General features: G+C 37.3%; 1 protein-coding gene across 9 annotated transcripts in view; it reads left to right on the top strand.

Annotated features, from left to right (window-relative positions):
* DOCK3 (dedicator of cytokinesis 3) overlaps nucleotides 1-18092 on the top strand; it is a 568909-nt gene that overhangs the window by 93654 nt on the left and 457163 nt on the right. For all 9 annotated transcript variants that reach the window (XM_082702076.1, XM_082702074.1, XM_082702073.1 and 6 more), the window contains exon 2: nucleotides 16014-16097. In XM_082702076.1, the coding sequence (XP_082558202.1) occupies nucleotides 16014-16097 (84 nt within the window). The remainder of the gene's footprint in view (nucleotides 1-16013; nucleotides 16098-18092) is intronic.

Genomic DNA, 18092 nt, shown 5'->3' with positions numbered 1-18092 from the left:
ACTGAGCTCATTTTTTTTTTTCCATATAGATATCCAGTTGTTCTGGCACCATTTGTTGAATAGGCTCTCTTTTTTGTTGTTGTTATTATGTTCAGTTAGCCAACGTATAGTATCTCATTAGGTTTTGATAGAGTGTTCAGTGGCTCATTAGTTCAGTATAACACCCAGTGCTCATCATATCACATGTCCTCTTTAATGCCCATCACCCAGTTAACTCTTTCGCCACCCACTTCCCTTTCTGCAACCCTTAGTTTGTTTCCCGGAGTCAAGAGTCTCATATGGTTTGTCTCCCTCTTCGATTTCTTCATTCAGTATTCCACCCACCACCTCTCTTATGCTCTGCATTATCCCTTATGTTCCACATTTGAGTGAAACATATGATAATTGTGTTTCTCTGATTGACTTATTTTATTTTACTTAGCAAAATTCCCTCAAGTTCCACCTGTGTCAATGTAAATAGTAGATATTTGTCCTTTCTGATGACTAATATTCCATTGTGTGTGTGTGTGTGTGTATACATATATGTATATATATATACATATATACTGCATCATCTTTATGCATTCATCTGTTGAAGGATATCTCGTTGTCTCCCATGGTTTGGCTATTGGGGTGCTTGTGCCCCTTCTTTTCACTACATCTGTATCTTTGGGGTAAATACCTAGTAGTGCAATATAGAAATGGAAGGAAAACTTCCAAACTTGTTCTATGAGGCCAGCATTACCCTGATCCCCAGACCAGACAAAGACCCCATCAAAAAGGAGAATTACAGACCAATATCCCTGATGAACATGGATGCCAAAATACTCAACAAGATCCTAGCCAATAAGATGCAACAGTACATTAAAAAGATTCTTCACCACAACTGGTGGGATTTATTCCTGGGTTGCAGGGGGTTTCAACATTTGCAAATCAATCAACATGTTAGAGCACATTAATAAAAGAAGAGATAAGAACCATATAATCCTCTCAATTGACGCAGAAAAACCATTTGACAAAATATCACCTCCTTTCTTAATTAAAACTCTTCAAAGCATAGGGATAGAGGGAACATACCTCAGTGTCATAAAAGCCATCTCTGAAAAAGCTCACAGCAAATATCATTCTCAATGGGAAAAAACTGAGTGCTTTGAAGAATACCGGTGGAATTTTGATTGGAATGGCATTAAAAGTATAGATAGCTCTAGGCAGTATAGACATTTTAACAATGTTTATTCTTCTGATCCAACAGCATGGAATGGTCTTCCATCTTTTTGTGTCTTCTTCAATTTCTTTCATGAGTGTTCTGTAGTTCCTTGAGTACAGATCCTTTACTTCTTTGGTTGGGTTTATTCCCAGGTATCTTATGGTTCTTGGTGCGAGAGTATATGGAATCGATTCTCTAATTTCCCTTTCTGTATTTTCATTGTTAGTGTATAAGAAAGCTACTGATTTCTGTACATTGACTTTGTATCCTGCCACGTTGCTGAATTGCTGTATGAGTTCTAGTAGTTTGTGGGTGGAGTCTTTTGGGTTTTCCATATAAAGAATCATGTCATCTTCAAAGAGCTGGAGCAAATAATCCAAAAATTTGTATGGAATCAGAAGAGACCCCGAATCGCTAAGGAAATGTTGAAAAACAAAAATAAAACTGGCAGCATCACATTACCTGATTTTAAGCTTTACTACAAAGCTGTGATCACCAAGACAGCATGGTACTGGCCTAAAAACAGACACATAGACCAGTGGAACAGAATAGAGAGCCCAGACATGGACCCTCAACTCTATGGTCAGATAATCTTCGACAAAACAGGAAAAAATATACAGTGGAAAAAAGACAGTCTCTTCAATAAATGGTGCTGGGAAAACTGTACAGCTATATGTAGAAGAATGAAACTCGACCATTCTCTTACACCGTACACAAAGATAAACTCAAAATGGATAAAAGACCTCAATGTGAGACAGGAATCCATCAGAATCCTAGAGGAGAACATAGGCAGTAATCTCTTCGATATCAGCCACACCAACTTCTTTCAAGATATGTCTCCAAAGGCAAAGGAAACAAAAGTGAAAATAAACTTTTGGGACTTCATCAAAATCAAAAGCTTCTGCACAGCAAAGGAAACAGTCAAGAAAACAAAGAGGCAACCCACGGAATGGGAGAATATATTTGCAAATGACAGTACAGACAAAAGGTTGATATTCAGGATCTATAAAGAACTCCTCAAACTCAACACATACAAAACAATCATATCAAAAAATGGGCAGAAGATATGAACAGACACTTCTCCAATCAAGACATACAAATGGCTATTAGACACATGAAAAAATGTTCATCATCACTAGCCATCAGGGAGATTCAAATTAAAACCACATTGAGATACCACCTTACACCAGTTATAATGGCCCAAATTAGCAAGACAGGAAACAACATGTGTTGGAGGGGATGTGGAGAAAGGGGAACCCTCTTACACTGTTGGTGAGAATGCAAGTTGGTACAGCCACTTTGGAGAACAGTGTGGAGATACCTTAAGAAATTAAAAATAGAACTTCCCTAAGACCCTGCCATTGTCGTACTGGGTATTTACCCCAAAGAAACAGATGTAGTGAAAAGAAGGGCCATTTGTACCCCCATGTTTATAGCAGCAATGGCCACGGTCGCCAAACTGTGGAAAGAACCAAGATGCCTTTCAGTGGACGAATGGATAAGGAAGATGTGGTCCATATACACTATGGAGTATTATGCCTCCATCAGAAAGGATGAATACCCAACTTTTGTAGCAACATGGATGGGAGTGGAAGAGATTATGCTGAGTGAAATAAGTCAAGCAGAGAGAGCCTATTATCATATGGTTTCACTTATTTGTGGAGCATAACAAATAGCATGGAGGACATGGGGAGTTAGAGAGGAGAAGGGAGTTGGGGGAAATTGGAAAGGGAGGTGAACCATGAGAGACTATGGACTCTGAAAAACAATCTGAGGGTTTGAAGTGGTGGGGGGATGGGAGGTTGGGTGAACTAGGTGGTGGGTATTATGGAGGGCATGGATTGCATGCAGCACTGGGTGTGGTGCAAAAATAATGAATACTGTTATGCAGAAAATAAATAAAAAATAAATTAAAAAAAAAACTGAGAGCTTTTCCCTTAAGGTCAGGAATATGACAGGGATGCCCACTTTCACCACTGCTGTTCAGCATAGTACTAGAATTCTTAGCATAGTACTAGAATTCTCAGACAACAAAATAAATAAAAGACATTTAAGTTGGTGAAGAAGAAGTCAAACTCACTGTCTTCCCAATGACATGTTACCTTATGTGGAAAACCCCAAAGACTCCACCCCCAAATTACCAGAACTCATACATCAATTAGGCTGTCCTTACAATGAATTTGTGTCTTAAAAAAAAAACAAAACAGATATCTGTGTATGTGTGGGCTTATTTCTGGCCTCTTTATTGTGTTGCACCAATCTGTTAGTCTATCTTTACATTAATACCATACTGTTTGGATTATTGCAGTTTTATAATAATTATTGATATCAGGTAGTGTTAATCTTGTTTGCTATTTTCTTTTTCATGGTTGTTTGGACTATTCTATGTCCTTTCATTTTGATGTAATTTAAAAAATGTTTGTCTTGGTGAGTGCTGTGAAGTGTGTAAACCGGGCGATTCACAGACCTGTACCCCTGGGGATAAAAATATATGTTTATAAAAAATAAAAAGTTAAATAAAATTAAGTTTGTCAATTTCTACCAAAAAAGTCTGGGATTGTGATTGAGATTGCACTGGCTCTCTAGATCAATTTGGAAAATACTGTCATTTTAACAGTAGCAAGTCTTTCAACCAAGGAATAGTGTGTATCTCTCCTTTTATTTAGGTTCTCTTTAATTTGTCTCAGATATATTTTAGTTTTCAGTGTATAGATTTTTTTCCACTTATTTTGTCACTATTTACTCCTATGTATTATGTGTTTTGATGTTATTTTAAATGGTATTATTTTTTCAAAATATCGTCTTCTGTTTTCTGTTAGTGTATGGAAATGTGATTGATTTTTATATAGTGATCTTATTTTTTTTTAAGGTTTTATTTGTTTATTTGACAGAGATTACAAGTAGGCAGAGAGGCAGGTGGCGGTGGGGGGCGGGAAGCAGATATTCCCCGCTGAGCAGAGAGCCCAGTGTGGGGCTCAGTCCCAGGACCCTGGGATCATGACCTGAGCTGAGGGCAATGGCTTTAACCCACTGAGCCACCCAGGTGCCCCAATAGTCATCTTATAATGTGTAACCATACTAAACCCACTTACTAGTTCTAGTTGCTTATTTGATAGATTTCATTTGATTTTCTGATAGATAATCATGTTATCTGCAAATAGAGCTTTACTTCTTTCCAATTTTGATGCTTTTATTTCTTTTTCTTTTTTATGATGTTTAGTTAGCCAACATATAGTACATTGTTAGTTTTTTTTTTTGAAGCAGTGTTCAACGATTCATTAGTTGCATGTATAACACCCAGTGCTCATCACCACACATACCCTCCTTAATACCTATCACCTGGTTACCTGATCCCCCCTCCCTCTGTAACCCTCAGTTAATTTTCCAGAGTCCAGAGTCTCTCATGGTTTTTCTCCCTCTCTGATTTTTATTTCTTTTCCTTGTCTGACTGTGCTTCTAGAATCTTAAAATACAATTTTGAAGGTGGTGAGAGTGGGCGTCCTTTTTCCCCCCTGATCTTTGAAAGAAAGGATTCAGTCTTGTAAAGTCGACTTCCGAACATTAAACTAGTGAGTATCATAGTAAATGTCAGTAACCACTGTGGGGGAAAGCCAAGAGATTATGTAGGATGCCAAAGAGTTTGGAATATTCTCTGTAGGGAGCAACAACTGCTGTGTATCACAACTGGGGAAAGGATGAATAAAGGTCATGGTCAGTCAACAGAGTGGAAAAGAGCTCCAAAAAGCCAGATGTTGGTAGCATTTTACGCTCTTCAGAGGAGAGAGACGAGTTTTTTGAACAAAGTACAGTCTCTGGAGAATAGTGCTTTATGGTCGGACAAGGTTGGTACTTTTAGGCTTTGCGTGACTTTGATGAAATATATCCTTTACACTCTTTACCCCCTTTTGTAATGGTTTCTTGCTTAACAAACTGCCTTCTGATACACTTGTATGTTCTCCTACCAGTAGTATATCCTTGAAAAGGGGACTTCAGTGTCTTGGATGATGGGAAAGAAAGTTCTACATTAATAAGTTAATTACTTAGTAGATTGATTATTTTGGGGGATTAATTTTGAAGAATAGATTGGGGTGACTATTGTGTGTCAGATAAACTCTTTTGGAATGCCTTCTCATTTGTTGTAAGAAATAATGCTGTCATTTAGGTCTCTTAGAAGACTTTTGTCTTGCTTTCTTCTGCTAAAAACTAACTTTCCCTCTTCACTTCCCTTCCCTCCTTCCTTCTTAAATTAAGATTAATGAGATAATATGTGTGATATACCTAGGAAAGTGCTGGAGACTGGAGTAGCCCTTCATCACTTAGACTATGTTTGTCGACACTTAACTCCCCCCATAGCCATTATAGGTATAGCTTCTTTTTTTTCCCTAAAGTAGGCTCCATGCTCAGTGTGGAGCCCAATGTGAGGCTTGAACTCACTACCCTGAGATCAAGACCTGAGCTGAAATCAAGAGTCAGATACTAAACTTGACTGAGTCACCCAGGTGCCCCTATAGATAGAGCTTTAAATAGTCTTCCTTTACTACGTGGGGTGCCTGGGAATAGGGAAGGGAAGATTATATTTAGGGCAAAGGGAAGTTGAAAGAAAAGTAAAAGCTATGCTTTTCTTCTCTCCCTGGCTTTTTAAATAGTTTTAGATGGTTTATTAGTAACTATGTTTGTTTGGCTTAAGAGTGTTGTGGTTCTCCAATGATGACATACAAATGGCTATCAGACACATGAAAAAATGTTCATCATCACTAGCCATCAGGGAGATTCAAATTAAAACCACATTGAGATATCACCTTACACCAGTTAGAATGGCCAAAATTAGCAAGACAGGAAACAACATGTGTTGGAGGGGATGTGGAGAAAGGGGAACCCTCTTACACTGTTGGTGGAATGCAAGTTGGTGCAGCCTCTTTGGAGAACAGTGTGGAGATTCCTTAAGAAATTAAATATAGAACTTCCCTATGACCCTGCAATTGCACTCCTGGATATTTACCCCAAAGATACAGATGTAATGAAAAGGAGGGCCATCTGTACCCCAATGTTTATAGCAGCAATGGCCGCGGGTTGCCAAACTGTGGAAGGAACCAAGATGCCTTTCAGTGGACGGATGGATAAGGAAGATGTGGTCCATATACACTATGGAATATTATGCCTCCATCAGAAAGGATGAATACCCAACTTTTATAGCAACATGGATGGGAGTGGAAGAGATTATGCTGAGTGAAATAAGTCAAGCAGAGAGAGTCAATTATCATGGGGTTTCACTTATTTGTGGAGCATAACAAATAACATGGAGGACAAGGGGAGATGGAGAGGAGAAGGGAGTTGGGGAAAATTGGAAGGGGAGGTGAACCATGAGAGACTATGGACTCTGAAAAACAATCTGAGGGTTTTGAAGGAGTGGAGGGTGGTAGGTTGGGGGAACCAGGTGGTGGGTATTATAGAGGGCACGGATTGCATGGAGCACTGGGTGTGGTGCAAAAACAATGAATACTGTTATGCTGAAAATAAATTAAAAAAATTAAAAAGCTTAAAAAAACGAGTGTAGTGGTTTATTAAGAATAGATGTTTTCATGAATCAGTCTGTAGTCAATATTCCTTTTCAAACTTGTTTTTATACCTGTTTTTCTCAGTTCCGTCAATGGAAATATCTTTGACTGTCTTTACCTTTAAGATTAAGGACGGCTTATAGAAAAATTCTATCATACATGCTCCTTATCACTCAGTAGCTATTCTAAAAAGAAAGTAAGGGAAGTCTCACTAGAAGCAAGTTACAGTTAAATTGTTACATTTACTTTCTAGTAAGAGATCAGATAAAAGTCTTGGGCCCTTTCTGTAAAGGTAATCATTATGGATGCACTGAGGTGACATTTAACTGATAGTATTTTTTTAGAGCCTAGTTCCATTGTTAATTTTCCATCTCTTTTTTCAAATTATTGTATACAATGTACTTTGCCCAGTTTCCTATTAGCCTTCAAGGAATATACAGTCTACTTAAAAAAAAATATTTTATCTATCTATCCATCTGTCTATTTGACAAGAGAGAGAGAGAGAGAGCGTGAGCGCACACAAGCAGGGGGAGAAGTAGGCAGGGGGAGAGGGAGAAGCAGGCTCCCCGCTGAGCAGGGAGCCCAATCTGGGGGTTGATCCCAGGACTCTGAAGGCAAATGCTTACCCAACTGAGCCACTCACCCAGGTGCCCCCTACACTCTACTTTTTATTTTATATTGCACTGCTTCACTTGCTTTGCATGACTTAGTGCTAGAGTTATAGTTAATTACCATTTGGGAAAGGGTGGATTACTTTGGCCAGTTGTTGTGTGCTTTTTACCAGATTTTCTTTGCTATTCACATCCTCCCAGGGTGTGTCGTTTCCTTCATCCAGCTGAAGAAATGCAAAATAACTTCATGTGGGCCCAAATAAAACTTAGTTAAGAAAACAGATCTGCTCTAAGAAATCATGTGTTGCCAAGCCAAACAAATAATCTTGTTGGGTTCCCCAAAATTGGGTACCCCAATAATGGGTCTGTGATTAAAGGAGCGAGACTGATACAAAGTGAAGGTCAAGCAAAGCTTTATTTTGCGCCAAGCATCAGGAATCAAACTGGCCAGCCAGGCCCCACCTCTTACAGAGAGGGCGACCCCTCCCTGCTTTCCAGACTAACTTTTCTAGAGCAAAGTCCATGTGATTGGGCCTGGCCACACACAGGTGGCCAATGAGATTGTAACACACACAGGAAACTCCACAGTGATGCTAGGTGACCAATTGAATTACAATTTACCCTAGTAGACATTTGATTTAGCCTATCACACCTTGGTCAGGATTGGCGCCAAAAGGCTCCCAAAGGGCGGGCCCGTATTCCTTGGTAGCTAGGAGACAGTATGTGCCCCCACTGATTGAATACCTCCTCCAGGCCTGACCTACCCTTGTACTTGGACTTTGTTATGTGGGACTGGTTTCCCAGACTTGCTTTTAAATAAGTTCCTCCGGTGGGGGGGGAGAGGAGTCAATTTAAGTTTTACAACAAAATGGCAGTTCAACCAGGGTGGGGCTGCTCTGGCTGAATAGGCTCTTACAATTTTAGTTTGAACTATCGTTTTTCTTTTTCTTTTCATTGGTATAGATAATATAGAAATGACTCTTACTGGGATTGCTTCTCATTTAATGTAACCATCCTAGGATTAACTAAATAGCAATGCAGTAAAGCTTCAAATGAAAACTATTCTGTTATTTTTTTTTTTGACCTAGAAATAAGAAAAATAGCAGAGAATATGTAAGAGACTGATAATATTTTTGTGGGTTTCTAAAGAAGTACTAAGGTGATAATGTGGTACATAGTCTCTGTTAAAAGCTATTTTTAAGGAAAAAAATACCTCCTGGTGATTTTTTTTCATGTGTTTTTGGACCTATAATGTGCTTGTTGCAGGGCTTAAGAGTTGACTTCTTTTTTTTTTTAAAGATTTTTTATTTATTTATTTGAGACAGAGAGAGAACACAAGCAGGGGGAGGGACAGAGAGAGAAGCAGACTCCCTGCTGAGTGGGAAGCACTGGGTGGAGTTCAGTCTGAGGACCCTGGGATTGTGACCTGTGAACTGAAGGCAGGTGCCCAACTGACTGAGCCACCCAGGTGCTCCGAGTTCATTTTTTTTTTTTTTTAAGATTTTATTTATTTATTTGTCAGAGAGAGAGAGAGAGAGAGCACAGGCAGAGTGGCAGGCAGAGTCAGAGGGAGAGGCAGGCTCCCTGCGGGGCAAGGAGCCCGATGTGGGACTCGATCCCAGGACGCTGGAATCATGACCTGAGCTGAAGGCAGCTGCTTAACCAGCTGAGCCACCCAGTCGTCCCCCGAGTTCACTTTTTATAATCAGTTTTATTGTAATGAATACATAGGTATTACAGTTTATGTAAATAAATGTTAAGTGAAATTGATAGTAGTTTACTATCTTGAGATTATTATGATACCATAGAAGCAATTAATTACATGCACACAGCAGTAAGGAACACACAGGTTCATTTTTTTTTTTTTTTCAAAAGATGATTTATTTATTTTAGAAAGAGAGCTCAAGTCAGGGCAGAAGAAGGGAGGAAGAGAATCCTCAGGCGTACAACCCCCTGAGTGTGGAGCCCCTCACAGGCCTCAGTTCCAGCCAGGACCCTGGGATCATGATATGAGTGGAAACCAAGAGTAGGCTGCTCAATTGACTGAGCTATCCAGGTGCCCCCCACAGGTTCATTCTTATTTTTATTTTTATTTTTTAGAGAATATGCATGAGAATTTGGGGGTGGGGAGGGGAAGAAGGAGTGGGAGAGGGAAAATCTTAAGCAGGCTCTAGGTTTAATGCATAGCCTGATGTGGGGCTTGATCTTAAAATCCTGAGATCATGACTTAGGCTGAAATCAAGAGTCAGAGGCTTAACCCACTGAGCTAACCAGTGGACTTCATTCTTAAATTTTTTTAAAAATATTTTATTTATTTATTTGACAGACAGAGATCACAAGTAGGCCGAGAGGCAGGCAGAGAGAGAGAGAGAGAGAGGAGGAGGAAGCAGGCTCCCCGCTGAGCAGAGAGCCCGATGCGGGACTCGATCCCGGGACCCCGAGGTCATGACCTGAGCCGAAGACAGCGGCTTAACCCACTGAGCCACCCAGGCACCCCATTCTTAAATTTTGATAGTTTGAAATAAACTCCAGTACCCATAAGAGTGTTTTTTTGTTTATACGTTTCCTTTCGCTTCATAGGAAAGTAATCAAATGGAAAAATGATAATTCATAGAAAGGTTTGTGAATTCTTCATAAGAAGAATGTATTATGTAGGGACACCTGAGTGGCATGGTTGGTTAAGTGTCTGACTTGATTTCGGCTCAGGTCATGATCTCAGGGGTCTAGGATCCAGCCCCATGTTGAGCTTTGGACTTAGTGTGGAGTCTGCCTGTCCCTCTCCCTCTGCTCCTTCCCGTTTGCACTTTCTATCTCTAAAATAAATTAATTAAAAAAAAGAATGTGTTATGTAGTTATAAAATATGCTAGTGAAGAGGGGAGAAAACTACTCTGTGATCATAAAGTGGAAGCAATCAGTGAATACACAACAATTTAAATAATACATAGGTATTACAGTTTATGTGAGTAAATGTTAAGTGAAATTGATAGAACTTTCCTCCCTCCTATACTTGATGTTACTTTTGTCATGTGTTTTACTTTTCATAATATCACAAATACACAATACATTGGTACTGTTTTTGCTTCAGACTAGGAGTTGGCAAATTTTTACTCTAAAGGATCACATAGTAAAATATTTTAAACTTTACAGGCCAAGTCGTAAAATTGATGTATATTGAATTTGATGAAATTCAAAATATAAAAATAATTGAGCACAGTTTTTTGGTAATATATTATCAATGAGATGATCAGAAGGTTATTTGGGGGGGTTAATTCATTGTCTTTTAATGTTAATGTTCCTTATAATTAAAATCAGTCATAAATCTTTACCTGTTAAAGCCAATCTGTAATGAGATTTTATGTTTTTCTTCTTTATAAATACTTTTTCAGACAGATATTGCCAAGTACTGATGTCAGTCTTTATATATATTTTAATTTGAGAGTAGTCATCACTTAGAAGCCATTTGTGGAATTTATTAGCATCTTCTCTTGTTATTTGCCTTTTAGCCCGTCATTTAACATGTCATTACATTGCAGATTAAAGTACTTCCAACTCAGTTGCACTAGTATATGGATTTTGAAATATGGAAATTTCCTTTGCAGTTGCATTGAAGTTTAAAAAGCTCTATAAGAACTGTAATTTGAGCACAAAAATGTGTGGGATCCAAATTTGAGTTAGAATGGTGGTACTATTTCTTTTTTTAACTTTTGAAAGTATGAAAAATTTATAAAGCAGCTTAATATTAGTTGTGATTCAAGTTGGCAACAGAGTATCTTTAATATATGTGTAAGTTTTACAAATAAGTTTGTTGTTAAGTTGAATTAATTAAGAAACATTATCAAGACTGAATTAAAAACTAAGTTCCAAGGCCATATATTATTTTATAATAACAGTGGATGAGGGAAGGGGCTCTCAGCTGACTCAGTCAGTGGAGCATGTGACTCTTGATCTTGGGTTTGTGAGTTTGAGCCCCATGTTGGGTGTAGAGATTACTTAAAAAATAAGACATTTAAAAATATGATGAGGGAAGTTTTCATTCATAAAAATTACAGTTACAGATTGAAGTGTAATAAAATTGCAATAAAACTTGACCACTACTAAGCCATCTTGCTGCTGTGCACTTAAACAAGTCAGGATACTTGTTTTCTGTTTTTTATAAAAATTCACAGAAGTGAAGATGATCACATCCATGAGAGCAAATAAAGTTCTTTTTTGACTACTGGCAGACTGACACATGAAAGAGTCATATAATTTCTGCAGAGTACTTGCTGATGAGTCATTCAATGAAATAAACCATAGATTTTAAATGTCTTACATTTTTACAAGCCTTCTGAATTGGTCCAACTGTTATTTTCTGTCCACGTATATTTTCACTATGTTTAAACATAACACATCTTAGTAGCTTCCACTTAAGATGGTACTGAGTTAGTGTTGTCTCGGCTTGTTCAGTCACTTCAGACTTGAAATTGACTTCTTGAATATAACTGAGCAGTATCAGTAACATTTGTTGAGTCAAGGAGAACCACTTATATTTCTTTGCCTTTTAAAAAAGGTATCAAAAACTACTGATAGTACTATACCTTGGCTAATTGAACTTAAATAAAAAAGAGGGTGAAGAACAATGAGACACTGTGGACTCTGAAAAACAATCTGAGGGTTTTGGAGGCGTGGGGGGGTAGGAGGTTGGATGAGCCTGGTGGTGAGTATTATGGAGGGCATGTATTGCATGGAGCACTGGGTGTAGTGCATAAACAATGAATTCTGGAACACTGAAAAGAAATTAAAAAAATAAATAAAAATTTTAAAAAAGTATACAGTTCAGTGGTTTTAATGTATTTATTAGGTTGAATAACCATTATCACTATCTAATTCCAGAATATTTTCATCACTCCATAAAGAATCCCTATACCCAATGACAATCACTCCACATTCCTCTCCAAGGATATTGCAGTTACTAATCTACTTTCTGTGTCCATGGATTTGGCTATTCTGGATATTTTATATGAATAGAATCATAGGATATGTAGCCTTTGTGTCCGACCTCAACTTAGTGTAGGTTTTCAGAGTTCATCCATGTAGTAGTATGTATCAGTACTTAACTCTTTATGGGTGAGAATATTCCATTGTATGGATATACCACATTTTATTTATCCAGTCATCCATTTGATGGATATATGGATTGTTTCTACTTTTTGGCTGTTACAAATTGTGTTATGAACCTTTGTGAATAACTTTTTGTGTGAGCATATGTTTTTAGTTCTCTTGGGATATATATGTAGGAGTGGAAACGTTGAATCATATGATAATTATATGTTTAATTTTTTGAGGAACTGCCAAATGATTTTTTACAGCAACTGTACCATTTTACATTTCTACCAGCAATATATCCCTACAGTTTTATTGTCAATCTTTTTTTTAAAATTTTTTTAAACAGATTTTATTTATTTATTTGACCGAGAGATTATAGCCATCTTAGTGGGTATGAAATGGCATCTCATGGTTTTGATTAGCATCTCACTAATGACTAATGATGTTGAGCATTTTCATGTTTTACTGGCCACTAGTATATCATTTTTAGAGAAATGTCCATTCAAATCCTCTTTCCATTTTTGATTTTTTTTTTTATTGTAGTGGAAGTTCTTTTATATACTCTGGGTGCAGATCCTTTGTAAGATACCTTATTTACAAATATTTTCTCCCATTCCCTCGGTTTACTTTTTCACTTTCTTGATGGTGTCCTTTGCAGCACAGAAGCTTTTACGTTTAATGAAGTTCAGTTTATTCTTTCTTTTGTTGTTTATGATTTTGGTGTCATGTATTAGGAAGCACTAAGGTCATAAAGATTTACTCTTATATTTTCTTTAAGAACTTCATAATTTAGATCTTACATTGTCTTTGATCCATTTTGAGGTAGCAGTCACATATATTGAATTAGTTGTACAATTTTACCTAAAGTCTACACTTACACATTGTCAAACGCTATTTCTGTCTTTCTAGAATGTTCTTTTTGTGCTACCTGATCAGTCCATGTTTCTCTGGGGGCAACTGGTATTTTGATTTTATTTACCATAGATTAATTTAGCCTGTTCTAGATATTTTAGTAAATAGAACTATGTAGTATGTACATTTTTGTGTCTGACTTCTTTTGTTTGGCATAATGATTGTGATATTTGTCCAATGTGTTACTTGTACCAGTGGATCTTTATTTTTTATGTCTAAGTGATACATATTTTTGAATATTGCATATTTTATTTGTATTTATTTTGATGAATAGTTGGGTTGTTTCCAGTTCTGGGCTATTGTGAATAAAGCTGATGTGAACATTCTTATAGAAGTTATTTGTTTGTTTGTTTTGAGTCACTCTGATGAGGGGTTTATCACTTTTTTTTACATCTTTTTTCACTAAAGTGTAGTTGACACACAATGTTACATTAGTTTTAGGTGAACAACATAGTGATTCAACAGCTCCGTAGGGTATGCTATACTCATCACAAGTATAGTTACCATTTGTCACCATTTAATACTATTATAGTACCATTGACTAATATTCCCTATACTGTACCTTTCATCCCCATGACTTACTCATTCCATAACTACAAGCCTCTTCCTTCCCTTCCCCTTCATCCATTTTGCCCATTTCTCTAAACCCTGGCAGTTAATTTGTTCTCTGTGTTAATAGGTCTGTTTCTGCCCTTTCTGGTCTGTTTTGCTTTTTAGATTCCACATGGAAGTGAAGTGAAGTGAAATAATATGGTATTTGTCTTTTTCTTTCTCACTTATCTCACTTATAATACCCTCTAGGTTCATCTGTATTGTCATGAATGGCAAGATTTTGTTCTTTTTTATAAGTAAAATACCATTATACACACACACACACACTTATATATATACATACTTCATCTTTGTCCATTCATCAATTGATGGACACTTAGGTTGGTTCAATACCTTGGCTATTGTAAATAATGCTACAACAAATATAGGAGTGCATATATCTTTTTGAATTAGTGTTCTAATTTTCTTTGGGTAAATACTTAGTAGTAGAATTACTGGGTCATATGGTATTTCTATTTTTAGTCTTTTGAGGAGTTTCCATACAATTTTTTATAGTGGTTGCACCAATTTACCTTCCCATCAACAGTGCATGAGAGTTCTGTTTTCTCCACATCCTCACCAACACTTGTTGTGTCTTGTCTTTTTGTTACTAGCCATTCAGAGAACTGATTTTAGATTATAAGTCTTGATATATAGTAGTAGAAGTCCTTTAAGATTGACAAGGATATTCTTGTTTCTTTGTATTCTTACATAAATTTTGAAATCAAATGACCATTTTCTTTAAAAAACTGGGGTTATATTAAAAATTTTTTTAATTCCAGTATAATAACATACAATATTAACATTATTTTCAGTTGTACAACATACTGATTTATCTATTCTATACATTACTCAATGCTCGTCATCATAAGTGTACTCTGAATCACCTTCTCCTACTTCACCCATCCCCCTGCTTACCTCCTCCCCTCTGGCAAGTTCTCTATTTTTAAGAGCCTGTCTTTTTTTCGTCTCTTTTTTCTTTTTTCTTTTTTTTGTTCTGCTTTTTTAAATTCCACATATGATTGAAATCATATAGTATTTATCTTTCCTGACTTACTTATTTCACTTAGAATTATACCCTTTAGATCCATCCAAGTTGTTGCAAATGGCTGGATTTTGTTCTTTTTTATGGTTGAGTAATATTCCATTGTGTGTATCTATATATACAGATATGTAGTGTGTGTGTGTGTATATATATATGCACACATATATATGCACATATATGCATGTATATATATGTATGCACATATATACACTACCTCTTCTTTATCCATCTATAGATTGACATTTGGGTTACTTTCATATCTTGGCTATTATAAATGTTGCAGTAAACATGGAATTCTGATTGGTATTATAGATTTTCCCTATTGTAATTTGATTTTTATTTCATTTCTGTTTATGTTTTTATTATAGAGACTTTGTTTTTCAAAGTATAGTCATATTTAGTTGGTGATTCTTTATAAAACTGTCTGTTTATATTAGGTAAGAAGACTCTGGTGTTAATTTCTTCTTAAATAATTGAAACATATTGTGTGTATCTATATATACAGGTGAACAGGTGAACACAAGTCATGCTGAGGGAGAGAGAGACTTGTTTACAGAAGCGTTTTCATACACTTAGTACTCAGGAATAGTAATTTTGCCAGAATGTACTTCAATATACTGAGCTACTTTATATTACTACTCAAAATACAGATTAAGTAGAAAGGGGCTTGCATATTTGAAAGATTAATTAGTGAAGAAGGGAAAGTATATATTTAAGAAAATTTAGTGCTTAATTTCAATGACACTGATCTTTTCTCAGTGTTTAAAAATGCTAAGTGGTGGGGCGCCTGGGTGGCTCAGTGGGTTAAGCCACTGCCTTCGGCTCAGGTCATGATCTCGGGGTCGTGGGATCAAGTCCCGCATGGGGCTCTCTGCTCAGCAGGGGGCCTGCTTCCCTTCATCTCTCTCTGCCTGCCTCTCTGCCTGCTTGTGATATCTTTCTCTGTCAAATAAATAAATAAAATCTTTAAAAAAAATAAATAAAGAAATAAAAATGCTAATTGGTGTGTTTACCTTTGTTTTCCTAGTGATATGCAGCTTTCGAGGATCTGTCCCTCAAGGGTTGGTCTTAGAAATAGGAGAAACAGTCCAGATTCTTGAAAAATGTGAAGGTAAGTATGGACCTATACAGTATACAAATAGTGATAATTTTGGGTAATATTATATACATTTATTTTGCAGTAATAGATTATAAGCAATCATTTTGAAAGTATAATTAACCACATTGTATATCGTTATAGAATCCTTCCTGATTTATATTTATCATAAATGTATGGGTTATTTAGGCTTTAATCTAAAAGCAACAATTAAAGAACTCATTGTTGGCATTCAGAGTGTAATTTTTATACTTTATGTTAAATAATTAATTTTGATTTTATAATCAAATAGATAATCTTCCATCCATGCTTAGCTGCATTTGAATAGAATTGAGTTGTAATTAGTTCATTTGTATGTTTCTGTTAGATTGGCTGGATGTGATCAGTTATAATTAAAACAAGGAAGTAAATATGCTTTAATGAAGTTTGGCTTGCCTTCTTGCCTCCTCTGTGATGTATATGGGTATATCTGCTGTAACATTTATGCATTATTGACAAATGTAACATTTTTCAAAATCATGCATTTGGGGCTCCTGGGTGGTACAGTTGGTTAAGTATCTGACTTTTGGTTTCAGCTCAGGTTGTGATCTCAGGGTTATGGGATCCAGCCCCATGTTGGGCTCCAGGCTCAGTGCAGAATCTCCTTAAGACTCTCCCAAAGTGGCTGCACCAACTTGCATTCCCACCAACTGTGTAAGAGGGTTCACCTTTCTCCACATCCTCTCCAACACACCTTGTTTCCTGTCTTGCTAATTTTGGCCATTCTAACTGGTGTAAGGTAGTATCTCAATGTGGTTTTAATTTGAATCTCCCTGATGGCTAGTGATGATGAACATTTTTTCATGTGTCTGATAGCCCTTTGTATATCTTCATTGGAGAAGTGTCTTCATATCTTCTGCCCATTTTTCAATATGATTATATGTTTTGTGTGTGTTGAGTTTGAGGAGTTCTTTATAGATTCTGGATATCAACTTTTTTTTTTTTAGTATTTTTTTAAAATTTATTTTCAGCATAACAGTATTCATTGTTTTTTGCACCACACCCAGTGCTCCATGCAATCTGTGCCCTCTCTAATACCCACCACCTGGTTCCCCCAACCTCCCACCCCCCACCCCTTCAAAACCCTCAGATTGTTTTTCAGAGTCCATAATCTCTCATGGTTCACCTCCCCTTCCAATTTCCTCCAACTCCCTTCTCTTCTCTAATTCCCCTTGTCCTCCATGCTATTTGTTATGCTCCACAAATAAGTGAAACCATATGATAATTGACTCTCTCTGCTTGACTTATTTCACTCAGCATAATCTCTTCCAGGCCCATACTTGTTGCTACAAAAGTTGTATAATCATGCTTTCTGATGGAGGCATAATACTCCATAGTGTATATGGACCACATCTTCTTTATCCATTCGTCTGTTGAAGGGCATCTTGGTTCCTTCCACAGTTTGGTGACCGTGGCCATTACTGCTATAAACATTGGGGTACAGATGGCCCTTCTTTTCACGACATCTGTATCTTTGGGGTAAATACCCAGTAGTGCAATTGTAGGGTCATAGGGAAGCTCTATTTTTAATTTCTTGCAGAACACTCATGAAAGAAATTGAAGAAAACACAAAAAGATGGAAGACCGAGCAGGTCCCGGCAGGTGAGGGGCGCGCCGGCTCCTGGGCAGCCCCCGGGAAGCGGCCTCGGACAGCCCTCTCTCCCTGAGAACACTGAGCATCTCCTAGCAGCCTGTAGCCCTCATAGGGACCTCTGCCAGCGAGAGGCCGGAAGCTGAAGCGCCATTACCATCAAAAATACTCACTATAGGAGGAGTCAAGATGGCGGAGAAGTAGCAAGCTGAGACTGCTTCAGCTAGCCAGAGATCAGCTAGATAGCTTATCTAAAGATTGCAAACACCTGAAAATCCATCGGCAGACCGAAGAGAAGAAGAACAGCAATTCTGGAAACAGAAAAACAACCACTTTCTGAAAGGGCGCACTGAGGAGTGGGGCCCTGGGCTCTCGGCTCC

The sequence above is a fragment of the Mustela nivalis genome (genome assembly GCF_964662115.1).
Source record: "Mustela nivalis genome assembly, chromosome: 1".
NCBI classification, from domain to species: Eukaryota; Metazoa; Chordata; class Mammalia; order Carnivora; family Mustelidae; genus Mustela; species Mustela nivalis.
Note: the sequence above shows the minus strand (reverse complement) of the source record. Positions and strands in the feature narration are given on the sequence as shown.